General features: G+C 42.5%; 1 protein-coding gene across 3 annotated transcripts; it reads left to right on the top strand.

Moving 5' to 3' along the window:
- Window positions 1–2,904: 2,904 nt before the first annotated feature.
- On the top strand, window positions 2,905–22,288 carry LOX (lysyl oxidase; the record flags this gene model as incomplete). 3 transcript variants are annotated; one of them, XM_084628625.1, is made up of 7 exons in its annotated part: window positions 2,905–4,017; window positions 4,489–4,597; window positions 7,084–7,221; window positions 9,763–9,919; window positions 13,017–13,112; window positions 13,217–13,332; window positions 20,904–22,288. In XM_084628625.1, the coding sequence occupies exons 1-7, from the start codon at window positions 3,321–3,323 to the stop codon at window positions 21,169–21,171; spliced, it is 1,581 nt and encodes a 526-aa protein (XP_084484751.1). In that variant the 5' UTR covers window positions 2,905–3,320. The 3 variants fall into 3 exon arrangements, with proteins under 3 accessions (XP_084484751.1, XP_084484752.1, XP_084484753.1); XM_084628626.1 differs by lacking the exon at window positions 20,904–22,288 and adding an exon at window positions 16,612–20,886 and having other exon boundaries at window positions 2,907–4,017; XM_084628627.1 differs by lacking the exon at window positions 20,904–22,288 and having other exon boundaries at window positions 2,907–4,017; window positions 13,217–13,336.
- Window positions 22,289–27,809: the final 5,521 nt, after the last annotated feature.

Below are 27,809 nucleotides of genomic sequence, written 5' to 3'. Positions count from 1 at the left end.
AAAATGGAAGAGGCGGCCTCCACATGTGGGGATGCAGGCAAAATGTTGCAGCTGGAGATGCAAAAAACAGGGATGATTTGGACCTTCAACCAAGCTGTTAAAATTGACATTTTGTCAACGAGGAGAATTGTGTGGTTGAACCAGGTGCAGTGGGTGGTCTCTTTCTCTGAAAACTTGATTGCTGCCTTGGGAGTTCGGTAGGTCTTTGGACTTCCCTAGGCTGGAGCCAAGATGCCTGTTTCATGACAACTGCCATGGAGAAGGAATGAGCAGCAGTGTCTGGGGCATCCAGGGAGGCTTATATAGATGTCCTGGCAAGCAGCTGACTCTTGGCTATGATGGTTTGGAACTGCAATGTTATTTATTGTTTGTTATAGATATTACCTCAATTAAGCAAGGTACTTATGCACATGAGTAATCCTATTAATTTGAAATGGAACAACTCATGCTGAAAGTTAGTCACATACTTAAGTAACTGACTGAATCAGGACCCAGTAAAATACATGAACTTTTAAAACGAAGCAGTACTCAAATACTCAAGTACATGAGTAAGGTGAATGTGTTGTGTTGAATACCTGTTATATCACTAGATTTTTAGGGCAATTTTTATGCAGTTATATTGGGGAGGGGGCAAGAGAGTTGGATGGGTTAGGAGATTTGTAATGCGCTATGGAGCTTTTCACCTCTCTATCTCTTGTTCAGAGCCAGTGGTGAGCTTTTCAGTGAAAAGTAACTGTGAAAACAAGTTAATCATCTTAGTTCGGTTCCTCAAGGATAGGTATATTGGCAATATTTGCAGAGAGGACAGGGGCTGAATGAATTTAACTAAAAATGGAGGATCTCACTCCCCAGGATTGTTGCCAGCACCTTTTATGACTCATAAGCTCTACATTCACTAAAAATTAAAAATAGTTCTTTGGAACAAATGACAAACAATGTCTGATAAATGGGCAAGACCATTCCCAATTATTGGTTTCTTCAGTTTCAGGAAAAACAGTTACGTAATCAGGCAAACACAGAAGTTGTGGCCAGAATCCCAGTGTGTGGAAACATTTTCTAATATCACACATGGGTACACAACCTGCTATTTGTAACACTAGTAAGATTTATGGGAAGATTAGAAAGCCGGAGACCTCATTTTCTTCAATGTTATATTTTCCTTCTTTTCTAGACTTTCCATTTTCCTCAGTCTTAGTCATTGTTCCAGTCAAGACCTAAAGTGGAAGATAAAATATTCAGTAACCACAGTGAAAAAGGTCTGAGAGACTGAGATTAACTGTCCGAAAAATGAGAAGAAAACCCTGTTAAAAGAAACAGGAGAATAATGGCTTAACAGTTGCTTGGCCTGTGCAGGTGAGGGAAGTTACCATTTACCTGTTTTACTATTAGAAGACCCTGTCCTGCAAACACTACCTACCAAGTATTTTTAAACTATCATCAGCAGGCCCCTTCAACCAATGGGATCACTCCTGGAAGAAAACACTATGCTCCTCAGGAAGAAGTTGCAGGACTCCCAGGGAAATTTACAACAGACAACAAAAAAAATCCCTACTGGTTTTAACACCTGGTATAGAGAGGCCTATTTTTATCACCATTTAAGTTACAGCAGCTGGAAAGCAACATGGTGGTAAAAAACAGTCCAGCAGAGAGAGCCCTCTCTGCACTAAGGCTCCTACTATTTCTAACACCGATTCCACTGAAATTGTTTTGCATATGTGGCAGTAATGGCCTTAGTGCACCTTTATCTATCTAACAAAGGCACCAGGTCCTGCAAATGCACATGCTTATCATTTCATCAATTGAAATTAATAGGACTCCTCCTAGTAAAGTATTATACAAAAGGTATTCATTTTCTTATTTATTATTAATATTATTAATTGGATGGTAGCTTAGTTAAGCATCCTTGTATTATAGGATCAAGTCCAATATTTATACTGAAATTATTTTAACCAGTATTGTACAACTGGACAATTTGTATGTTATTGCAAAGAGTAGGTGGCAAACGTGCCCGGAACCAGCTTTGCATGGCACTGTTAGTAGGTCGCTAACCTGAAGTTTCAGGATAGTTAAGAGAATCTATGTAATTGAGGCAAGAAATTCCAGCCTGGCACTGACGCAAGACTGACAAGGTCACGTGAAAAATCCTCACTAACAAACCAGGGCTGAAGGAGCCCCTTCTAATTCTGTCCCATTCCTTTGAAATGATTCATTAGCAAACATTTGCACCTGTAACAGACACTGAAACCACACCAGTCTGGCGTTTGTTTGTGCTTCATGGATGTTTAGTTACTCCCAGACAGTGAAACAGTCTGATCTGATCCAAACACAGTGTTTATACGTTTTTTTTAAAGCAGGAAGGGGAAAAAGTCAGATCAAATACCCTTCCTCTTCTCCTGGCTCTTCCAGGGAAAGCACAGCTTTAGGGGACACTTCCCTGGCCAGGTTTATTTATTCTGCTGATGGGCTAAGTCTCTCCCATGTGAAATTTCATTTTTCAATGAACACTTACTCTGGGAGGCAAAGTTGCAGTGCATTTCTCGTGTGACTCATGCAGAAAACCAGTAATGGATAGGCGAGAGTTTATTTGCTGAGGGGTTTACCTCAATTAAAAGGGCATTAAGGATACTTGACTGTTGCTTAAATCCTCCGAAGTGGCCGTATCGTGGGAGATATTTTGGCCAGAATATTTCCCAGAAACATGTTTCCGCTCTTACTAGGCGCTCACCCTCAGTCTCCCCAGTCTTGATGAGCTAATAGCATTTTTCCTTTGCATAGTTTGGCATTGCCCCACGGCCTGGCAGGCTGCGTGTGTCTGCGGGCCTCGAGGTGCCTGCAGGCTCGCCCCAGCTCGAGACGTGCAGCTAGAGGTGTATATATACCGAGGGAGGGATCCTTTTGTCTCCTTCTCCCTGCAAGGAGGCTCGGGCCGCGGAGGGGAGGCAGCGGCGGGGCAGATGTGAGGCGCTGTCAGACTCGCACGTTCCCCATCGCATTACGTGAGCAAACAGCGGCGGAGCAGCCTGCCAGGCGGGCTTGTGTAACTTTGCAAATGTGCCAGAAAGTTTAAAATCCCTCAGCCCTCCTCCTCCCGCCTCCAGTCCAGACCCCAGAGAAAGCCGGAGGACGATGAGAGGCGGGTCGCTTGCTGCTGCTGCTGCTATTCAGAGCCGTGCCCTGTAAACACCCCGGGAGCGCAGAAGCTCCCTCCTTTCGGAAGGTCTCTGCCTCCCCGGGCCGCCTGCGGGGATCGAGCCTGGCTGCGGCCAGCGGCGTTTGGCGAGTGACCTTCGCGCCCGGCCGGGGCTCTTGAAGCGGGGAAGATGCACGTGGCGCTGCCCGCGGCTTTGCTCGCCCCGCTGCAGGTGTGGCTGTACCTGAGCTGCACCTGGCCCGCCGGCTGCCAGCCGCCGCCGCGCCACAACCCGCCGGCGCCCGCCGCCTGGAGGCAGCGGATTCAGTGGGAGAACAACGGGCAGGTGTACAGCCTGCTGAGCCTGGGCTCCCAGTACCAGCAGCCCCGGCGCCGGCAGGCAGCGGCCGCGGGCAGCCCCATCCTGCTGCTCCGAAACAACGCCACCGCCCCGCGGGGGGCTGCTGCTGCTGCTGAAGCCGGCGCTGCCCAGCCGCCGGCCGGAGCCGCCAGCAGGGGCTCGGGCGCTCGCCACTGGTTTCAGGCCGGCTACCAGCCGCCCCCCGGCGGCACCGCAGGGCAGAGGAGCCAGGGAGCCGCGAGCGGTTCAGCCAGGAGCCCTCCGCAGGGGGCGTCTCGGCCCAGCGCCCCCCACAGCTCAGGCGCCGGCTCCAGGAGGGGCAACAGCACCAGCCCCGGCGCTGGCAGCCCCCCGCCCCTGAGCAATCTGAGAGCCGGCCGGGAAGATGCCATGGTCGGAGACGATCCCTACAACCCCTACAAGTACACGGACGACAACCCCTATTACAACTACTACGACACCTACGAGAGACCCCGCCAGGGCAGCAGGTACAGACCCGGCTATGGCACCGGCTACTTCCAGTATGGTAAGAGCCCCCCCGCACCCCTCGAGCACGAGCAGTAACACCTCGCCCAGGGCTCCAGCAGGGGCCCCGCCGCCAGCTCCTAGCTGGGCTCCCCGCCGCCAACCCAACCGCCAGCACAGCACATAGCGATAGGCTTTGGCAGTGGGCTCACATCCCAGCATGCTCTGGAGAAATGACCAGCCCTGCCTGCCCCCCACACGAGGCAAACAACTGACGCGGTCCTAGGATTCCTAGGATCATATGGTGGTGGTAGGGGCCCGAGAGCCCTCAGGATTTACGAGGCGAGAGGCTGGCAGCAAACAATAGGCTCTGCCTGTCCAGCGAGAAGCCTAAACGCTTCTTGTGACCTAAAGCGTGGCAGGAGCCTTTGGCCAAAATAACTCCTCCTAATGCTTGAAAGTGAAACAAAACGTTGGCAGACATGTTCTGGGTTTGATCGTGCTGTTGTGTGGTTGGTTTGATGAACTGCAGGTCTCCCTGACTTAGTCCCGGATCCCTATTACATCCAGGCATCCACATATGTCCAAAGGGTGTCCATGTACAGCCTGAGATGCGCTGCTGAGGAGAACTGCCTGGCAAGGTAGGCATCTCTGCTGACTTCTCCTTTACCTTAGCCTCAGGCACTTGCTCCAGTTTCTTCCAGCCTGGGTACCCAACAGCAAGGAAACCAGGAGGGAGTAGGTAAAGATAGAGGCCTTGATAACAGGTCCTGAGTCTAGCTTCTTTTGTGGCCTTCTTATGATTTTTCAACAACAGACAACAAGAAAGGGTAATATACTAGCCCTGATTTTTAAAAGTGACAAGTGCTTTTAGGTGCCTCTGTTTTACAAAGATTAGCTCATTTGAGATGTTTTAAAGGAGCCTGATTTCCAAAGGGTTGGTACTGGGCCCTTTCTGAAAATCAGGCCTTTTTAAACATCGCTGAAGATAGGTATATTAAAGCACTTGTCACTTTTGAAAATCTTTGTCCCTGATTTTAGCTGGAATCTGATCTTTTTTTAACTCTCTCCTTTAATGTGAATAAATCGTCTTGTTTCATTTTTAAAAAGGCACCATTTGTGTGGGTTAACAAAATACTGTATGCACTATGCTTAGGCAGATGCAATATACCTTCTGTGAGTCAGAAAAATATTTGCGATAATCTTAGAATTTGAGAAAAAAAATTCTTTACTCGTGAGTTGTCCCTATCCCCTTGGCAAAGAGAGATTTTTCCTGTTTTGACTGGAACTGAAATTAAGATGGCTGAGTTTCATAAATTTAATTTGTAGAGTACCTTACCCTGCAAAACAACTTTGTTTATTCACCAGTTTCATAAACTGGTTGTAGCATAGCATTAAGGAAACATTTTTGTTAATTTGCTGCAGGAAAACCAGCAAAGGGTAGCACAGAAGTTTGTTTATGGTAGTCTCACAAAAATGGCTATTTAAAATTGTTCTTGTTGGTAGAGGGGTAGTTAAAAATTTAAAAGGTTAGACCACATTTGGGACCAAAATGTCTTGATTGTAGCCTTTTAAACTACAATGGAAACAAAATATACTGTGGCCATGAGATCAACTACAAGATATTGTGTTTTACAGAAACTATTGAAAAACAGTTTTTCATGCTAAACAAGGACATTTTTACAGCTATCCATTGTTAAAGTGATATTATGCTCTTGGCTATTGTTAAACACCATTGATTTCCCTAAGTATCAAAGAGTTTCTAACCCGTGCTCATCAGGTATCAAATCCTACTCTTACTGAAATCAGGGACAAAATTAACATCAACAGAAGGACTGAGTCCTAGAATGTTACTAAAGCCTGCATCCAATACCAGAAGCTCCTAAGCACACCACAGAGCATTCTTGAATATCCTTAGCTATTAAAATTAATGGGGTTGAGGGCAGTGATGAGCTGCCAAAATCTTAACTGGTTCCCTCCTCACCCCACGAGGGGGTCACTGCCTCCTGCCCCATCCAACCCCTGTCCCCTGACTGCCCCCAGAACCGGGCAGGAGGGTCTCGTGGGCCACCATAGTGGGTGCCCACCCCACCCCTAAGAGCCGGAGGGACCTGCGGGGGGGCGAGTTGGGGAGTCCCGGAGGTGCTTACCTGGGGCAGCTCCCAGGAAGCATCCGGCAGGTCCCTCTGGCTCCTAGGGGCAGGGGAGCGTAGCTAGGGAGGGAGCAGGGGGAGTGACTGCTCCCCCCACTGATCACAGCAAAAGTGGTGCCTACTCCGTGGGTGCTCTGGGGCTGGAGCACCCACGGGGAAAATTTGGTGGGTGCAGAACACCCACTAGCAGCTCCCCACACCGCACCTGGCCCCAGCTCACCTCCGCTCCACCTCCTCATCCGCTCCTGAACGCACCGCCCCGCTCTGCTTCTCCATGCCCCCCCGGGCTGAGAAGCAGACGGTGGCTTCACACTCAAGCTGAGGGTGGCAGAGTTGAGCTGGGGTGAGGAGTGGTTCCCCTGCGCGCCCCGCCCCCCTCTCCCCCGTGTTACCTGCTGCGGTGTGAGCGGTCCTCCTTGCGTCTCCGCACCCCAGCTCACCTCCGCCTCCCTGGGCCTGAGTGCGAAGCCGCCGCCTGTTTCTCAGCCAGCCCTGGCTTCCTGCGCAAACAGCTGATTCACGGGAAGCCGGGAAAGGGGGGGGGGGGGGGAGAAGCAGAGCAGGGCGGTGGGTTCAGGGGAGGAGACGGATGCGGAGCGGTGTGCTGGGGCCGGGTGTGTGGGGGGGTGGGGAGCTGCCAAATTTTCCCCTTGGGTGGTCCAGCCCTGGAGCACCCATGGAGTCGGCGCCTAAGGCGCCACTTTTGGCTGGTTAAATTTAGAAGCCCTTTTAGAACCGGTTGTCCCTTGTGGAACAATTGGTTCTAAAAGGGCTTCTAAATTTAACAATTGGTTCTAGCGAACCGGTAGGAACAGGCTCCAGCTCACCACTGGTTGAGGGTGCTCTGCAACTTGCTAGTTATCACATATAGTCACAGAGGGTTGAATGCTAGATCATAAGCTAAGAAGAAGCAATTTTGAGTGTCTGCTTAATATTTTGTAAATATACTTACGCCTCTTTTTACATCATTGCAGTTCAGCTTACAGGGCAGATGTCAGAGATTACGATGCTCGAGTGCTTCTGAGATTCCCCCAAAGAGTGAAAAATCAAGGCACATCAGACTTCCTACCAAGCAGACCCCGATATTCATGGGAGTGGCACAGCTGTCACCAGTGAGTGAAGTGTCCAGTATGGTACCTTCTACTTATCTTTTTCATTTGTTAATTGTAATATGATATGTTTTGTTTCTGTCTAGGGGAAATAGAGTTATAGGATTTTGTTCTCTCCTCCCGTTTTATGGTAATAACTCATTATATAGCTACGCATGTGAGGATGAAGAATTGAAATGATCAAATGAAAATAAATAGTTCATACTCACATACAAATGTGAAAATCTGGAAGCCTGTGCAATTTCGAATCAGTTTAGAATATTTGGTCACATATCCAATTATAACATTCAATTCTGCATAAGTCTGTTGTCCATTTATATTAAATAGAACCAACCAGTGAACTTAAAAAAAGTTATAATTATAGTTCATGCACCAAAATGTATTTTTTACTTTCACATTCACTAAAAAAAAAGAATATTCAAATATTGAATGTGTCATTTGGTTCTCTAGGGGCCCCATTATTTCATGAGTCAAGGAACATTTTCCTCAATATTGAAAAGAGGAATGGGAACGGTCCTTAACAAGCACTTTTACCAATATAAAGCCTTAGGGTGATATCTCACTATCATCTTCATCTGAAAAGAATTGGAGTTTTACGTAAAAAGTGATGCCACAATAGATGCCATTTAGCTCTGATATACAGTGCGCCACTATCACCTTTGCAAGACAAACATTGATAGACATGTGGCAAGACAAACATTGGAGAATATTTGTAACATTTTGGGACCTAATAGAACTGCATATGTGCACTTGTCCTTTCCAAGAGACTTGGTGTATATGAGTTTGCAATCTTGTCCTAAATTTAGATATTTTATATCAGGTTTGTGATACTTTAGGAAAGTGTAATGTATTTTCTTCAATTCATTTGAAATATGACTCTACAGTTGTGTGTAGATAATGATTAATTTTAATACAATGACAGAGATAATTTATTCATTGATAAAATGATGACTGAACACTGAATTCCATCTAAATATGTACCACAGAGGTTGCCATGGGCCTGATCCAAAGTCCTTTGAAGTTGGTGGAATTTCTCCATTGATTTCAAGGGGCTTGGGATCAAGCCTGCTGCAATAGGTCAAATTGTAAAATTGTTTATTCCTGATGGAACAATTACTGTAAATTCAAATGAAGTCTTTTAAACATAGACCTAGCAAGGCAGATGTTTTATTCATAGTATACAAGCCTTTGGTAAACCAAGAAAAACCCCCAACCCTTCTCGCTCTGAAAATGTGTTTTAGTTTTTAAAAATTTAATGTGAAATTGATAGCACTGCAAGCTGAAATCCTTCATCCACAGAACAGATAATCCTTGCCCTGCCAATAGGCCCTATACTGACCAGGGTGCGAGTAGAGTTCTTTCAATACTCATCCAATTCTTGGACTTTGAATATGCTGCCAACAAGAATGCCAATTGTGGGGATGGTTTCTATGGTGTTGATACTGGTCCATTAGTAAATGAACTATAACAACCAATTCATTTCTCAAATGACCTGCCATCAAATGGTACTGGTTAGTCACCATCATTCTCTGAGTCACCTTGTCACCCAAGTTTTTAGCTGGTGATACATTTTATATTATTATATATATATAAATGTATGTTTATTTTTCATTAAAAGGTGTTTGAACTATAGTTTATTTAATCTTTTACATACACACAGCATACTGAAATCTTTCATAAGCAACAGTAGCAGAATGCTACTCAGACAAGCTGCGGATTTGTTGGTTCTTGCTAGTTTGCTTTCTTCAGCTATGTGAGAAAAGTAGAACCATAGAACAAATAGGTGCATCACAGCGAGTGTGTGACACCTAGGACACTCACTCTCTCTCTCTCACACACACACACACACTCTCAGACTGGAATAGTGCACACTGTGAAACAACCAAAAATATGTTTTTGCAGAACACCTTAACATTATCGAACCAGCAAGACTTTGAATGTCAGTTTATACATTTGAATGTAAGTAGCCATTCCTTCAGATAATCCAATCTGTAATATTAGTACACAGAGGATGAATCTCTAAACAGAGTAGATTGTCCCCCAAACATGTGACATTTTATCATTATATTTGCAAACAATGGAAGTAGGAAAATAACCACAACCCTTCAGCCCCTTCCAGAAATAGCTAACTTGCCTAGAATTTACAATATGTGAAGGTAAGCATTCCTATCCAAACAAACTGTGCCTGAAGGCAAACATTATAAGATGAACCACTCAAGTATGAACAGTTTAAGTGCTTGCTAGTGTTATTGAAAAAGAGAAAACAGGAAATTTTGGGAAAACAAAGCCAATGAAGAGCCATTCTTTTAACAAATTAAAATGTGATTTATTTTTATAAGGTTGTGTTTTTATACAATAAAAAAAAAATCTAACAGTGGTGCCACTGAGAAAAATATATTAACCCATTAGTTTTATGTAAGAAAAAATTTGGCAGGTTGCACTATAAGGTAGATTAGATAGGAAACATGATTATTTTTATTTAATAATGTTTTGGAAAAATCTGATCTGCCTCTACTAACTGACCTGTGGTCTAATGTCTGTTAGACATTACCACAGCATGGATGAATTCAGCCACTATGACTTGCTGGAAGCAGGCTCACATCGGAGAGTTGCTGAAGGGCACAAAGCAAGTTTTTGTCTTGAAGATACCTCCTGTGACTATGGATACTATAGACGATATGCATGTACAGCACATACACAGGTAAGAAGAGATGGTTCCAAAGAACCAAGAGATTTTCTTTCTTGCAGTTTGCCTTACTTGAGAGATTTTATGTAACATTACAGGCCCCAGTTCTCAGGTGCCTTAATTAGCTATTAGATAATCACCCCAGGGTAGGGGGAATCTGCTGGTGGCATAAAACTAGCATAGCAGCTTTGTACTCTCCTTTCACTACAGCCCCTGTAGAAGGTGTGGCTGCTGGAAGTGGATGGCTGAGGCTTTCTTGTACCCTGGCAGGTCTCCTGGGGCCATGGACAGCTGATGTACATTAAAACAGTCCTCAAGCTACTCTGATTTAGATTGCGGGACTGGCCATCACACAGCAGGCCCAGGATCAGGGGCAGTGAAGAAATCCTATAAGGTCTCGTTCCACTTCTCTCATCCCAATCCACATTCTGCTGTCCATGGCTGCAGTCAAGGATCAGAGCTAGTGTTCTTTCTTCTCAGAGCCTGATAGTGCAAGGTGCTGTGTTTCATCAGTTCCCAATGCTATCAAAGGGGGTTTGAGGGGATTCAGTACATCACAGCATCATGCTCTGTGCATGCATGTAACAGACCTTCAAATTAATGGGAACTGTGTGAACATCATGGGCAAACTATATCCCTTTTTCTGCAGAGGTATAATTTTATTCCTGAGAAATGCCAAATATTTTCCCATGTGGATGTGTCCATATTTAAATCTTAAGTATAATGAATTATCTACAATATGTAAAGTTTGTGTAGGGGTTTTAAAAATAGTCTCTCTCTGTGTAGGTTACAGCATTCACCTAACATATATATTTTACAGCTGGAGTACTTGTGTCACTAGAGTCAAGGCTGTGTCAGCATTTCCACTGTAAACCCATATTTTTAGGGGTTGTAATTGGACTGTAAAACTTTGTTCCAGCCTCAAACTTGGCACGTGTAAGTAGGGCATAAGCGGATTACCAGCTGGGGTCAGGAGGGAATTCCTGCATGGCTTTATCTTGCATAGTTAAGTGACTTATGAGGATTTTTCCACTAAAGCATCCTATACTGGCCACTGCTGAGAATACCAGACTTGATGGACCATTGATATGTTCCAGTGTGGCAATTCCTATATTCCTAGCAACAAAGTCAGAGGTTTTTTGGACACACAGATCTGGAAAAACCTCTGCTGCCATTTTGGATACCCTCTGAATTCTTGCAGCCATTTCTGATGTTTCAAAACCTGTATTTGCTTGAAGAGAAAAACCTTATTAGGCCATTTTCTGCAGAACTAAAGCTATAGACAAATAAAATACAAAGACAGCTCTTTAACTCCATGAGCTTCCTATGACGAGTACTTTACTCTTTGCACTGGATGCAAAATTCATCTATGGCCAAAGCCAACACTCTTCTTTGAGGTAGTCAAGATTCTAGTGGCAATTAAATTCACACAAATGAGTTTGGAACTGGAGATTAGGATTCACTGAGCATGCACCTCATGTCCTAACTCATGGGGAAAAGTTCTTTCTTGATTTTTCTTATATTCAAATAAATTTAGAAGGAAAATGGTTTAAAATGGAGCTGCCCAGACAAGAAACAGGAGCAGTGTATCCCTCCCCAACTTATCCCACAAAAATGGTGATGAATATTTTTTGCTGAATTGGTCTCTAAGATTCTAAGTCTTAAGCAGCAACTATAAGAACTTCCTCTTCAGATAGAAGGGATCCAAAATGGCATTTGCAAATAGTATGTCTAGGACTTTATTGGTGCTGTACTGTCTCATGAAGGACCCTCCTTACATCTGCCAAACTTTTCAAGTGGCCTCATATGTTTCTCCCCAATGGACCAGAATAACTCCTTTTGTTTCATTTAATCAGGTAAATAGGTAAGGAAAAATCTCAGGTGTTTATTTGAACTGTACCCACGCTTCTTGGGCCTGGAAATCCAGGATTAAAATATCGCAAGATTTCCAGTACTTCCTGCTTCCTGTCAGGCTGAAAAAACTGTGAGACCAGCCTCCCTCATAATAATTCAGCAATGCTGGTCCCAAGCTGAATCAGAAAGTGGTACATGAAAAAAGACAATAGGAAAAATGATAGCCAAAACTTTCTGAACCTCAAAAGCCATTCAATTGAAATTCACAGTTTTAGGTGTAGATTTTGGTCAGTTCTTATCTTTTCTGAAATGATTCCTTCAACTCTTGCAAATAAGCGACACTTTAGGGAATACTGTCAGATAGTACTTAAATATAGCTATTTTAAATTTCAGGGATATGTAATCAGTAAATACCTATTATATTAAAAAAGTGTATAAATAAGACTAGTTCAAAGTTTTCCATTGAAACTGTGTTTTGCTGGAAAACTGGGTTCTCAACAAAATATTTTCTGGGAAATGTGTCTGCTTTCCACAGAAAATTTTGATTTTTAATCAAACTGATCACCTGAAAAATTTTTCAGTTCTGAAATGGAACCATGCTGGCCCAGGGAATTGTAGTTTATCCCCTATAGTTTGTATGGGGATCCCAACCTATATCTCCCATCATGTCCTATGATGCACAGTGGTGCATCATGGGAGATAGAGATATAGTCCCTTGGGAAGCCCAGTCTAATAAGAATGGGAACATGAAATGCCTGAACTACAAATCCCATGAGCCTCTGCAACAGCATTTCAGAATTGAAATATTTCTGGTTTTGGCCAAAATGTGTTTTTGATTTTCATCCAAAACTTTCCATGAAAAACAACCCCTATTTTCCAACCAGCTATAACAAATTCCTGTTTATCCAAAAGAGCAGAACAGCTTGTAAGTGATGCTCCAGTCTCTCAGATAAGCATTGTAATTACTGGTACCTATTTATGAATAGTTTTATCTTTAATTTTCTTATGTGGTAGAAACAAAGAAAAGTTAATACAACTGCTCTGTCAGAGCTAGGCAGTACTATTTAAACAAATAAAACTCAGAAAGTTCAGATTCAATGCTTATCTCATTCATTTGTGCCCTTTTCCCCAATGATGTGCACAAAGGAAGCATCGTGGCGTTACCTGAATTTTTTGACTGGGGTTAGTTTGTGTCTGTGTTAATGTTGTTGTTTTCTGAAAATATATTCCTTAGACTCCTTTGCTTGTACATTTTTAGGGACTGAGCCCTGGTTGTTATGACACCTACAATGCTGACATAGATTGCCAATGGATTGATATTACAGATGTGAAGCCTGGAAACTACATACTGAAGGTATGGGGTGTGTTTTAAGAAATCATAACTATAAACCCATTTAAACCAGCACAGCAGGTTATCAATCCAAACCCAGTTGTAAATGGCATTTTCCTTCCTTCAAGGTTAGTGTAAACCCCAGCTATTTGGTACCAGAGTCTGATTACTCCAACAATGTAGTACGCTGTGATATCCGCTATACAGGCCATCATGCATATGCCTCTGGCTGCACAATTTCACCGTAAGTAGATTCCTCTTTCTCTGTAACTACTTTACACTCATAACATTAAGATTAGCAAATAGGTTTATGGTGTCAAGAGGTGAATTTTCCATTGAGTAGATAATTGCCAAATGAGTTCTAGCGATGCAAACTTTGTAAGTGGATGATTTAATAATTAGTGTGGAGCGTGCTAGTTTTCGGTTACAGATGGAACTTAGGTTCTTTTTTGTGGGAGGAATGGGAATGATTATTTTGCCATTTACAACTGCATATCTTTCAAATTATAGCTACTTGTAATTAAGCTATTTTCTTCAATCTTCCATCAGATCCATAGAACCATTTAAGATGGAAGGCACCTACAATAGTTTATCAAAATCCATTCCTCTCCTAGCATAGAACACCTACTAAAATTCTTGTTAGAAAAGTTTGTTTCTGCACTCTTGATTTCAGGATTTATAGGGACTTTAAAATTGCTGCTCCTACCTGGATTCCCAGCTGTTCTCCCTGGCTCAACTCCCTTCTTGAATTTGCAGCCACAAGGCTCCTGATGCTTATCCAATTCCCATACAGAGCATTCACACAAAGCTGTTGAACAGATTGCTGAGGGCCCCTTGAAACACTTTGTTCAAAACAAAGCAAAAAACCACATACAGTTATGTATTACTTTCTCACTGCTACAGCAAGCCCTCCCTCCCCTCCCCCGGAACAGTTCTTCCAGCAACACCTCATTTACTGTTTCATATTAGCTCTCTTGGTGTTCAAGCAATGACCCTTAACTATGTCTGGCCACAAATTGTTTTGTAAAAAGCAAATGTACATTGAACAAAATCAGTGTTTCCTTTGTACTTTAGCTTAACATACCCTCTGAACATTACACAGAAAAATAAGTACTATGTTATAACCACATATAGAGTGAGCTTTCCAGTTATTTTTATACATGATTACAGAATCACATTATTCATGTGTGACATTTAGTGGTTGATTTAATCTGACTGGAAATAACAAATGAGAGCATTAATCTTATGTAGAAACCTTGGTGACATTATTAGTTTTCATTTATTGCTTTGGAATTTAAATAAGTGACCAGTGTGGATTGACAGACCTACATTAATGGGTCTTCACACTGATCTCATTTGGATGTTGCTTAATTACTATATCATGGAGCGCGTCACTCACTGCTGGACTGGCACCTCCTCCTGGTCGTTCTGGGGATTAGCTCGAGGCCAACACCCATGTCTGCGTCACTCCTTCTCCACAGTCCACCTGCAACCCCTCTCGCGTCAGGAACTGCAGAATCCTCTTAGTGGCTGGGCCCTCCAGCCATGTCACTATCCGTGTTCCCCCCCTTCTGGGTGAGATTTAGTTCCTTAGTAGTCCAGCCACTTCCCCAGTGGCGACTGTAGTCAACTGTCCTGCCACTTCCCCAGTGGTGGGGATCCAGGCCCGCCCACTGCTCTGGGTCCAGCCCAGGAACCCTCTGAACCGCAGTTACTGCATTCCTTTGCTTCTACTATCACTGCATTTCCCTGGGCCACTTCCCTGCAGCCACAGCACCCTCCTCAGTCTCAGCAGCCAATCTGGAGCTCCTTCTGTCTTCCTGCCTGCATCACTCTGTCCAAGATGCTACAGGTTTGCAGCCTACTCAGGACACAGTCCTCCCTCGTTAAACAACAGGCAGCTACTGACCCTGCTCTGCTGTAAGGCTCTTTTTAACCCCTTGCCGGCCAGTGTGGGGCAGATGCTCCATCACATGCCACTTGTAAGGTTTATCTCACTTTGAATGTACTACAAAGTCCTTCGTACTGGGAAATCAAACACTTATCAAGCAGGGCTAAAATGGCAAACACTTGTGTCACCCCTATGTGAAGGCCTAGGTTCATATCACACCAGTCACAACAAAGAATAAGACAGGTCCATCAGTGGCCATTAGACAAGATGGGCAGGGACTCAGCCCCATGCTCTGGGTGTCCTTAAATCTCTGACTGCCAGAAGCTGGGACTGGATGACCGGGAACTGATCCTTCAATAATTGCCCTGTTCTGTTCATTCCCTCTGAACCACCTGGCACTGACCCAGAACTGGGTCACAGAATGGAAGGCACTGGGTCGCAGCGGCTCTGGTCAGCACCACTGACCAGGCCGTTAAAGGTCTCATCAGCAGTGCTGCCCGGCTAAGGCAGGCTAGTCCATACCCTGGAAGCAGCTAGCAGCAGGTCTGGCTTCTAGGCAGGGGGCCATGGGGCTCTGCACGCTGCCTCCGCCCTGAGCACCGGCTCCGCCTGGCCAGTGGGAGCTGCGGGGGGCGGTGCCTGCGGGCGAGAGCTGCGCAGAGCCACTTGTGTGGCTCTGCCGAGTAGCCAGACCTGCTGCTGGCTGCTTCCAGGGCCCAGTGTGACGTATCCCCACTGCGCCACTGACCGGGAGCCGCCAGAGGTAAGCCCACGCCCCAATCCTCTGTCCCATTCCTGAGCCCCCTCCAAACCCGGAACCCTTTCCTGCACCCCAAACCCGTCATCCCTGGCCCCACCCCAGAGCCTGCACCCCCAGCCCAGAGCCCTGACCCCCTCGTGCACCCAACCCCCTGCCCCAGCTGAGCCCCCTTCCACACCCTGAACCCCTCATTCCCAGCCCCAACCCTGTGCCCAGGGCTGAGCCCCTCCCTCACCCGAAACCCCTCATCCCCACCTCCACTGGGTCATGGGCATCAATAATTTTCTTCAGTTGGGTCACCAGAAAATAAGTTTGAAAAGCACTGGACTAGATGGACCATTGGTCTCACCCAGTATGGCCATTTTTAAGTTCTTAAAAGCAACAAGTTTAATGGCCTTGGCCTAGTCCTTTATTTGTTCTCACCACCAGAGTGTCCATGCTTGTGGGAGAATGAGAAACTGAACAACTGGTGTGCTGCAGGTTATGAGTGGTCATTTTTGGCAGAGCAGTGTGAAGAAACTTTCATGGCATCTCCCTGCACTAGAACTAGCTCTAATCAAAGCATCCACTAACCGAGCTTCTCTTCACTTGAATTCAAGAAGGGGAGGAGAGAGAAAAGGTTAACTGAAGGGTGTCAGTTAGGGTTATGCATCGTTACTTTGCTTTGTAGCCTCCCCTCTCTCGGCTTCCTAAATTAACAAAATACTGTAATGATATTCAAACATACAAAGGAAAGCAAGTTCTCTAGTTCCTTTTGTGCTGCATGTTAATACTGATGTATAGATATTTAACACAGGTGGGTTAACTTTGTTTAGTACTTGTTTGCTAATGTATGGTATTTAACAAATTTTTCCTTTTTTTTAAAAAAATAGATACTAAGATGCAAGAAAATGGACGAGTCAGTGCCCACTGTTTTGTACTGTAATATCATTATATAAACTTCAGTAGGATACGAACACTTTACAAAAAGCAAAAAAATTCAACACAAACTTTTATGTGGTTTTGAAGCATAATGGCTGCTTCATAAAATGTGTAACTGGATTTTTAGCATTCAAATTGTCACTTAAAAAACTATTGCAACGTGTGGGGTTGGTGATTTATGCACAGATTTTCAAATTCTAAAGGAAATTAACTCATTCACAGAAAAATAAGGTTTTTTTGTGTTTTGTTTTAAACTCCACTGGAAATCAGAGTGCAGATAACAGCAGAGTTTGGTCAGTACACTATCTGTGAATGAGCTGTAATCTCTTTAAAAGGTAGCAAAAAGTATAGTACTAAATAAAATGCAGTAAGTAGTAGTAATGCTGGCTAGCTCAATGAATGCCGGAACAAAGACCTTCTTGGGAGTGATGCTCCTGCCATTACAGTAAAAATAATTGGATACATTGGATGCAGAGGAGAAAAGTATCCTCAGTTTTCAAGGAATATTAACATATAGCAGAAAAACGTTCATGTATGCATTAGTTACATCCCATATACGAAATTTATGTTTATTTTACATTTTTAATATATTAGTAGGTAAACCATTTTCTCAAGCTGAATGCATATTGGGGCTTTGGCCATAAGTCTGTTTTACTTTTGGAGTAGAATTAAAGAATTTAGCCACTTTTCTCTGTGAATAGAGATTTTCAAAATGGGGGTCTTAAAAGGATTAATTCAATGCGAGTAAAATGAACTAAGATGAACAGCTGTCCACCAGAAACAAGGCTTCTGAAAGCCACATTGGATAGTCCCTAATAATTAGTTGTACGAAAAAAAGGCATGAATTGAACAGGCTAACCAATTACAACAACTGACAAAAGGCAATCAGCTCAGAGGCACCACAAACAGAAATAGGCCAAAAGACCTATCAGGGTGTTCTTATTGAGAAAAGGCCTTTTACTTGTATTCTCATTAGCATTATTTTACAGTTAGTACTGTACTTGATTCTTAATTGCATATTTGGCTATTCAAAGACTGAAGCTTAAAATATTATACAATATGTATAGAATAATTGTTGGTGAATGCAACAACACAGGAAGTACTTTTGTTAAGTCAATTATGAAATAGTCAAAGTGAAAAACTTTCAGCCCAAATTAACAAAATATATCATGCTGCTTACTGGTGGGGGTTCACAAAAGTATGCAGTTGACCAATTTAAGCTAAAGCAGCTGTGATTTTTGCTTTTTAAACTGTGAAATTATTTCTCACATTGTCCTGATACTTCTTCCGAAGATCACAGATGGTGCAATGCTCAACCTGCAGCTCACAACATCTAAAGCAACAGCCAAAGCTCAAAACCTTTAGAGTTTTAATGGTATATATCTTTATGTATTTGTGTAGCTTGAGGAATACTGGGGTGTTTTGTTACAAGGTTGGGAAATATTTTAAGCAATATTTGCCATTATTGCATGCAGTAGAACCATGCACATTTAATTTTGAAATTGTGTTAGTTATCAGAATATCCTTGAGGACTATGGATCAGCTAGTTATTTCCTACATGTATTTTGTTGTTTTAAGATTATCAAATGTTTCTGTCCAAATCACCGTCATGTTCTGGCACAATAAACCTAAACAACTGTAACATCAACACTTAACCAGACTGACACTGATGACCTAAGAACCATTAACTCATTGAGGGAATGGCCCTTTACTCACTCACCTTTCACTTCTACATGCAGGCTGGGTCCAGTTTACATCTGCAGGCTGCTAAGTTTTCCATTGGTTTTCCTCATTTGGTTGGTAAAGATAATTTTAGTCACTCACCAAGTGGGTATCTAACTCAAGCAATAAAAAGTCTGAAAACTAGACTTGGCACATTTTACTGTAGTAGGGCTCTATGCACATCAGCAGTTAAAGTTGTGCCATTATCTCTCTTTAAAAAGCACTATTTTCATGTGTTTATAATTGACTGTACCAATATGTTCCAGACTGAAGTTTGGCTTTTGAGGTCTGAGCTCCAGAACAATTTTTGTAAATGGATTAAAAACAAAACAAACAAACAAAAACGCACACACACACACACAAGCGTATGAATGAACAAATGCAGGTACATTTATACCTCCTGCCAAAAGTGATTCAGGCCAAAATTTCCAACCTGGGATGAAGGCTCTGAAGCTGCAGCTTCTTGTGTGTGGGCAACTTGTACACGTGCAGTTGCATGGAAGTCAGTGGATACATCTACACTGCAAACATGTACCTACTGCAGCAAGTCTCAGAGCTCAGACCTAGGCTGGTGCTACAGAGCTAAAAATAGCAGTGTAGATGTTCCTGTTTGGACTGGAGCTTGGGGTTTGAAACCTGGTGAGGGGAGTGAGTCTCAGAGCCCAAGCTGGCATGTTTTAACACCATAGCACAAGTCCCGCAAGCCTGGTTCTCTAGAGCTAGATTCTGAGAACTATTGGGGCACAGGACATTTTAGGCTCAGCAATTACCGAGGCGCTGTGCAGCCAGGAGGCACTGAGGTGTGGTGTTTTAAGAGAGTAGTTCTGGGGGTATTTACTCCGTAGATGCCCTCAGATCTGTGGGATTTTCCTGTAGCTGTGGGCGCATCTGCAGCGTTGGAGAGCCACACCCTCTACTTACCTCCCCACTGAAGGATACCTCAAAAATTGTGGAAGTTTAAAAAGGAAGTTTGCTGAGTATCTTTGGCTCTCCTGTAGGAAGATGCATTCTGGCCTTTAGTGCAGATGCTTGGGCTGCCAAATGATCCCCTGATTTAAGAATCTTTAAGTACTCATTGACATGATAGGTTGGTAGGGCGCCATCGACACCATCATTGGTAAATGAACACATTTTACATGTAGATCTGATAGACAATGGAATTTCTTTTCTTTAGCTAAATGCTGTACAAGTTTTAAAACATTTGTTTTAAACAATGGGAAAAGAAATGAAATTTGCACACTGTTCAAGAGTACACAAATGGTCTTGCTTAAATCAACAAAAGCTAAGAATGTCAGAATTAAAGTTGGAAAAATTAACACAACCTGTTCTTAACTAATCCTGCTGAGCTGTAATGCAGGAGTAGAGAAAAGTTGATTTACAAAGCTAATGAGCGAATGTTACTAAATGCAGGGAGTTGCTGGCCATAATTCTCAATATCTTGGTCACTGCAGGTTTGATCCAGATACCTTAAGCCTACTTTTTTCATGCTGCAATATATTTAAAGGGAATGCTTGCTTTTTTGTAGGAAATCTTTATACATTGTTTTGATGTAAGAGTTTATTTTATAAAACAAATTTTATTGTGTAATCATTGTTAATAGGCTTTGGGCCTATTCCTGTGGTCTTTGAAAAGGAGCTTTGCCCTTGATCTCAAAGAGCGTAAGATCAGTCCAAGCGTTTGCAAAATTTCAGAAGTACAGAAATGCTTCTCTTGCAGTTTCAAATTTCCTTTGAAAATGTTAGAGCGTGCATGAAGCAATTACCTCCCACATTTCAGGTCTTTAGAGAAATGTTGCATATAAGGAACATTCCCATGCAACAGACTCATTACAAGACAACTTTGCTATATTTGTAAAATCTTGAAATACATGTTTGATAATAGGTGCATATTTCTAGACAAAAGTATTAAAAGAATGAGAGATTGGTCAGCGGTTGAACCAACAGATCATGTAGATGATATTTTTTATGTTGCACACCCAAGTTTACTATGTAGTATTGAATGGTGCGTTCACCAAAGTTTACCTTCATAGTCCTTTTATATATCTGTTTTTTCAGTTGTACCTGTTCATACCAAAAGGGTTATTTTCATTCATAAAATTGAAAGCAGTCTATCCTGTGCCTCACATTATGCCAAATATGTAGGGTCTTTTTACATTCCCCAGATTAAAAAAGGTGCTGAAATAACTTGAATTAAAACCAAGAAGTGTATGCTAATAGGAGGTTATTTTTTGTTGTTGTTTTAGCAACTAAATGCTACAAATTCAGTGAAATGCCACTTGTTTTTGCAATTTCTTGAAGGAGTTTTCAATGTTTCCTTCACTGTTTTCCAAGAATCTTAATTTTAAAACCTCTATCTTTATTTGAAGAGCTTTTATTTATAATATTCAGACACTAGCTTTGTATTCTTCATTGCACTTTCATATTCTTGTGTTACATTGCCTGTATTATGGTTGCAAGTTTATGTGAAAATGACTTGAATAAAATGTTTCAAGTGTTCACACGGTCTATTCTGCTGCACCTAGGTTCAACATGGGCCTGATCCCTTTGTCACTGAGGTCAACTGGAGTCTCTTCATTGTCTCCAGTGGCGCTTGGCTGCGGCTACATATGCGTCAGAATGGGAATGATTAAAGTTTGGCAAAGTTATAAGCACCTTATAAGTCTTATAATGGGAAGCGTCAGGCAACCAGCAGCAATATCAGCTCTGCTTAGAATACACAAGAATCCAGCACAAATACAGAACTTCTTTATAAATCTTAGGACTGGGTTCCAAATTCACTTTTGGGTGTAGACCTTTAAAACTCAAGAATACTCTGGGACCCAATTGTCTGAGATGGTTCTTTATCTCATCATGGCAATTAAGCCAGCTGGGATTAGTGAAATGTATGAATGTTTTAATAAGGTGATCCTATGAAGTGCTTGGGCCTGTGCTAACTTTTGTTTCTCAGGGGTGCCTGTGCCCGCAAAAGAGGAGGGGTGAGGGCCTGGGGATTTAGTCTTTTACCCACAAATGCTTTCTTCTAGCTACAAAAAAGGAAGCAGTCAATACTTGTTTGGCAAGTGAGGTTACATGGCAAATTCCTGAAAAAATGTACAGAGTATAGTGATACCATACCACATTTAACTTATGTAATTAGGAGCAGGAAGTAAAGGTCTTCTAGTATGTCCACACAGCATTTTGGAGCAAGCCTCGGGCCTCTGAGCCTGAGCTCCAGCCCAAGCTGCAACGTCCAAGTACTGTCTCTACAGCTGTTTTTAGACCGCTAGCGTGAGCCCTGCTATCTCGCACTCACGCCAGAATGCTGTGTAGTCACACCTTTAGTGTTTCCTGGGATCTTCCCCTCTGTAAATATTTTGAAAATGCCCATCATTCACTGTAAACTAATAAAAAGAAAATTGCTCTTCAAGAAGTATTTCCTAAGCCCAGGCTTAGTTCATCTGTGACAGAGATGGTTTCACAGCATTAAGAGAGGGTGTGAATGCAATAAGAAGCAGGGAAATCACTCCAACGTTCCCTTCATTTTGGCCGAAATCTTAAGAAGGGGGTCCTGCAACATTCTCCCTGTAACAAATCCTGTTGGGAAGTGCTTGCTGCCAGGACCCAAGTCTAAACACTCAGCGTTCAGAGGCAAAAGCATAAACAAAATGAGGGCCCCATTTGGAATTTGCTCTCCCTGGACGCCAGTCAAACCCAAAGTGACCTTCAGGCCATGATGAAAGATATTTCATTTAGGATTTGAAAACTTTTTTTGTGCTCTACTCTCTGTCTTTGAAGCCTTAGCCACCACATTATTTCTATAGTAATTGTCAGTCTGTCTTTTTAGAGTGTCAAGGAAAATAGAAGTGAATAAAAGACACTATTTAGATACAACTATGTTCTGTTACTTGGAGCAGATACACTATATTATTGGTGTGTGGTTCCACAAAGCGTATGTTATTTTGTCATTTGACTTGGGTAAAATTCTGATGTGAAGTAGAAACAAAATAAAAAGCAGAAACCAGAATTAAATTACCACATTGAAACTACACATGAAAGTATGTCCATTACACTAGTACCAAATAATACAGGAATGGTGGGATGATCTATCCTACAGCTAGATCAACATTCACACTGTACTAAGGACACACTGTTAGCAATCATCTAACCAGAGCACCAGAGGAAACAGAGCATGAGCCTAGAAACCAGTTTGAAGAATTCATTCCAAACAACAGGTACCATAAGGAAATGAGTGGGCTTAGACCCTCTAACACGCCTGGCTCCATGTAAGCCAGAGAGATGTAATGGCACATCGCTAGCCATCCTGCAGTTCCTTCAGAATTTCAGTTTTCATGGAAATACATTTTTTAAGCTGTATGGTTTACCTTCCAAATATGAACTAATGTTGTGCTGTATTCCCAGTTCTGTACACTGCCTGAATCAATAGACTAAGGCTATGTCTCCACTGCACCTCTTGTGGCGGTGTATTGGGTGTGTAGCTACAAGCCACAGTGAAAAGCAGGCTGGTACAAGCTGCAGCATGTAGCTCCATGTGTCAGTGAAATGTTCTGGCAAGGGGGAGGCAGCAGGGAAAGGCTTGGCAGCAGAGACCTCCCAGAGCCTTTCCTCACTGCCTCCCGCACCAGAGCCTTTCCCTGTTGCTGCAGCCTTTCACTGTCGCAGGGAGTGGCTCTGGCAACTCCCTGCGGGTGGAGCCTTTTACTGGCAGGGAGCTGCTGGAGCCTTGCCTTGCCCCAGGGAAAGGCTCCTACAGCAGGGAGTTGCTGGCCAGTAGCGGAGAGCTGCCAGAGCCTTTCCCCACTATGAGGAAAGATTCTGGCAGATCCCTGCTGTAGGAGTCTTTCCCTGTGGTGGGGAGCGGCTCCATCAGCAGGACCCTATATTGATAAAAATAGTATTGTTGACAGGCACTGCTTGAGTGAATAGAGAGGCCCATACCCACATGGTTCAGGCATACCTTTACTCATGATCTACTGTTATTTATACCCATGTTAGGGGTGTGTGTAGTGTAAGTACTTTGCACACCGCTGAAAGGTACCCTGAGGTGTGTAGTGCCTCCCATTCATCTGAGAAGTTAATGCAGAAGTATGAAGGTGAACACAATTAAATGTCCACTTCGTTAACTATTTCACTCAATCTCTTTAGCAGAAATATCCAGCTAATATGTTTCTCTGTCATGCTGGATATCACATAAGCTGAGACAGTCAAAATGACCTAATGGGTCTTTTCAAGCCCATAAAGCCACTGCAGGTTCTTTCCCTACAGCAGTATTTCTTCAATCCAGCTTTAAAATGATCTCAGTGATGGGGCTTTTTCCACTTCGGGTGATAAAGACAATACTCTCTCATCTATTTCAGTTAGAAATTGCAAACCAATTTAATACCAGCGTAAGCATGGCCTCCTGCTGACTGCATGCCTCAAGCCCAAAACACAATACTGTGTGTCTGTGTCTAATACTCAGTGTGATTACAGGTAAGATAAGACTAGGAAGTATACTCAGAATTATTAATTAGAAAAGGCACACCTCCTGGTTCCATATTTGCATCAAAACACAGTGCACATGCCCACAAAGTAAGTGTACATTTTGCTAATATGTATCTCTTTCTGTGTTATTCTGTGTTATTCTGTGGTAAACCTGCCCACACTGGACCTCATCTTCAGTTTTGGTGATTTGCCTGACATCAAAGAGTAAGTCAATGACAGATCTACAGATAGAACCTATAGGTCTGATCCAAAGCCCATTTAAGTGACTGGAAAGACTCCCAACGACTGCAAAGGGCTTTGGAACAGGCCCTAACTCTCCTGATACTATATCTAATTCAATAATTAAATTGTATATACAACATAATTTACTACATCTGTCTCAGTTTTCAAATCTTTCAAATGGGGATAGCAATATCAGCATTTCCATAATGTTTTAAAGTAACTTTAAGTTTCTGGATTTTCCATCAGTTTTTTTTTTAAAGTATGTGGTCTATTAAGATATTTTCACTTCCAGCTATTGATACATATTTGCAACCTGAATTGCAGTTGAGCAATTGTCTATTAATATGTATTGATACAGCGTCTCTCTTCTGTGCACAGTACTAAACATTGATTTTATTTTGAACTGTGCAGCTTGCTGCAGCTTGATAGGAGTTGCCAGTCATCTAATGTTCACACCCAAAGAAATGCCTTTTCAGTATACCAATCATTATTAAAACCAGAAAAATATGTAGGCCCTTAGACATTTTTGGGTCGGGTTGGCCATAGGTTTACCACAGAACAACACAGAAAGAGATACAAATCACTTTAGCAAAATGTACACTTACTTTGTATGTTATTTTCTGAACAGAAACTCCTGTGAACACAGTATTGAACTTCAGATGAATTCACTAGGCTCCTCAATTCAAAAGAGTTGTTCTCTTGCACAAATACAATAAAATACAGCTCTCTATAATGCAGTGCCTAGAACATTGGGGCCCCAGCCTGGGTATGGCCTTTAAGCACAACCTAAGTAGCAATAACCCATAAGACACATGGAAGGTAGTAAAAAAGGATCTGTCACACTCAGATTGCCCTTCCTCTCCACCCCCCAAAGTTACAGTAACTGAGCATCAGAATGTGGAATAATGGTTGGATTTCTCTGATCAAGGCCTTCCAGTCAAGCTCGTGAAGAATTAAAAGGTCATTTTGCAAAAAAGGAGGCTCTGATGTTTCAGATACCCCCAGGAGTACACTTAAGGTTACAAATTATAGCTATAACAAAGTCTCTTCCTGCATTCTTAACTGCCAAGAAAAACTAAATGGTCCTGGCACTCTAAGGACATGTAAAGTGACGCTTCAGGATATAAACTTTTAAAAACTAGCTATATATTGTACATGATCTACATTTTTCTTAGGTTTTTAAGTTTACAAGTTTGTTTGTTTTTTAAATTTGACAATGCAGATCAGTCACTTCTAAAAATTGGAAACTTTTACCTACCTAGAAAATATTAGCTGCCTGTGAAGAAATTTTTTTATAACAGGATTACAGCTAACAAAAGGAGAGAAAAAGTTTCCTGCCCTTTATTGAAGCCAGGAAAATTGCACATCAAATATTTGTTTGGACTAGTACTAAGCCTTCAAAAAAGTTTCTTGTCTAGAATATATAAAACAGTATTCTAGATATTGCTTTCAAGAGGATGACCTTCTCTTCAAAACATGATTTTCCCTGAAGAAAAACATATGTTCAAAATATAATGAACGTAGTTCCTATGTATAGCTACTGGCTGCTGACTTTTAGTACAAGATTACTTTGAGTCTATTGCTACTATCTGGTATAAAAACCCTCCTCCCCCTCCCCCCCCACACATCTACCCACCAAACCACCCCTCTTTCATACAATGAGGAATTAAAAAAACCAAAATATCCTGGGGCACAAACTTAATTGAAATCCACATTCCTCCAAGGCTGCAACGTAATGCAGGAAGGGAGAGAACATCACTTTCGATATAAAAACCTTCCTGCTGTACGGATAGCAATGGATAGCATAGAATATCCATATTATTAATTGTTTCAGAGTAACAGCCGTGTTAGTCTGTATTCGCAAAAAGAAAAGGAGTACTTGTGGCACCTTAGAGACTAACCAATTTATTAGAGCATAAGCTTTCGTGAGCTACAGCTCACTTCCTCAGATGCATATCGTGGAAACTGCAGCAGGCTTTATATATACACAGAGAATATGAAACAATACCTCCTCCCACCCCACTGTCCTGCTGGTAATAGCTTATCTAAAGTGATCATCAGGTGGGCCATTTCCAGCACAAATCCAGGTTTTCTCACCCTCCACCCCCCGACACAAATTCACTCTCCTGCTGGTGATAGCCCATCCAAAGTGACAACTCTTTACACAATGTGCATGACAATCAAGTTGGGCTATTTCCTGCACAAATCCAGGTTTTCTCACATCCCCCCCACCCCCATACACACACAAACTCACTCTCCTGCTGGTAATAGCTCATCCAAACTGACCACTCTTCAAGTTTAAATCCAAGTTAAACCAGAACATCTGGGGGAGGGGGTAGGAAAAAACAAGAGGAAACAGGCTACCTTGCATAATGACTTAGCCACTCCCAGTCTCTATTTAAGCCTAAATTAATAGTATCCAATTTGCAAATGAATTCCAATTCAGCAGTTTCTCACTGGAGTCTGGATTTGAAGTTTTTTTGTTTTAAGATAGCGACCTTCATGTCTGTGATTGCGTGACCAGAGAGATTGAAGTGTTCTCCGACTGGTTTATGAATGTTATAATTCTTGACATCTGATTTGTGTCCATTTATTCTTTTACGTAGAGACTGTCCAGTTTGACCAATGTATATGGCAGAGGGGCATTGCTGGCACATGATGGCATATATCACATTGGTGGATGTGCAGGTGAACAAGCCTCTGATAGTGTGGCTGATGTTATTAGGCCCTGTGATGGTGTCCCCTGAATAGATATGTGGGCACAATTGGCAACGGGCTTTGTTGCAAGGATAAGTTCCTGGGTTAGTGGTTCTGTTGTGTGGTATGTGGTTGTTGGTGAGTATTTGCTTCAGGTTGTGGGGCTGTCTGTAGGCAAGGACTGGCCTGTCTCCCAAGATTTGTGAGAGTGTTGGGTCATCCTTTAGGATAGGTTGTAGATCCTTAATAATGTGTTGGAGGGGTTTTAGTTGGGGGCTGAAGGTGACGGCTAGTGGCGTTCTGTTATTTTCTTTGTTAGGCCTGTCCTGTAGTAGGTAACTTCTGGGAACTCTTCTGGCTCTATCAATCTGTTTCTTTACTTCTGCAGGTGGGTATTGTAGTTGTAAGAAAGCTTGACAGAGATCTTGTAGGTGTTTGTCTCTGTCTGAGGGGTTGGAGCAAATGCGGTTGTATCGCAGAGCTTGGCTGTAGACGATGGATCGTGTGGTGTGGTCAGGGTGAAAGCTGGAGGCATGCAGGTAGGAATAGCGGTCAGTAGGTTTCCGGTATAGGGTGGTGTTTATGTGACCAATTGTGTATATGTTTTATGGAATTGATTCAGACCAATTGTATAAAGGACAGTAGCACCTAATTAAACCATGAGGAAGAGGCAGTTACAATTAAGTTCATAGATCTTTTAAAATTAACTAATATGAAAGACCTTTTAAGAAAAAAATATGGCTAAAAACCATCTCCCCTCACCCCGATCCCAGGAACTCCAAAACACTAAACTGATAGCTCCATCCAGCACAGTCAAATGCCCTTCCAACAGTTAGGATATCAAAAAAACAAGATCTTTGGAGGAAAAAAATCAATAGCATTTGATCAGATGGTACTTTTATATGCAATTTAAATTAAGTGGGGCACACTGAATTTTCCTTTCAGTACAGGAATGCTCATGACTGTGCACTTTAGTTATCAAAATTGTTGATCTAATCAAGAAAGATGATTATTTTTTAGATGGCAAG

The sequence above is a fragment of the Lepidochelys olivacea genome, assembly GCF_965140295.1.
Source record: "Lepidochelys olivacea isolate rLepOli2 genome assembly, chromosome: 5".
Taxonomy (NCBI): Eukaryota; Metazoa; Chordata; order Testudines; family Cheloniidae; genus Lepidochelys; species Lepidochelys olivacea.
The sequence above is the reverse complement of the archived record's forward strand: the minus strand, read 5'-3'. Positions and strand labels throughout refer to the sequence as shown.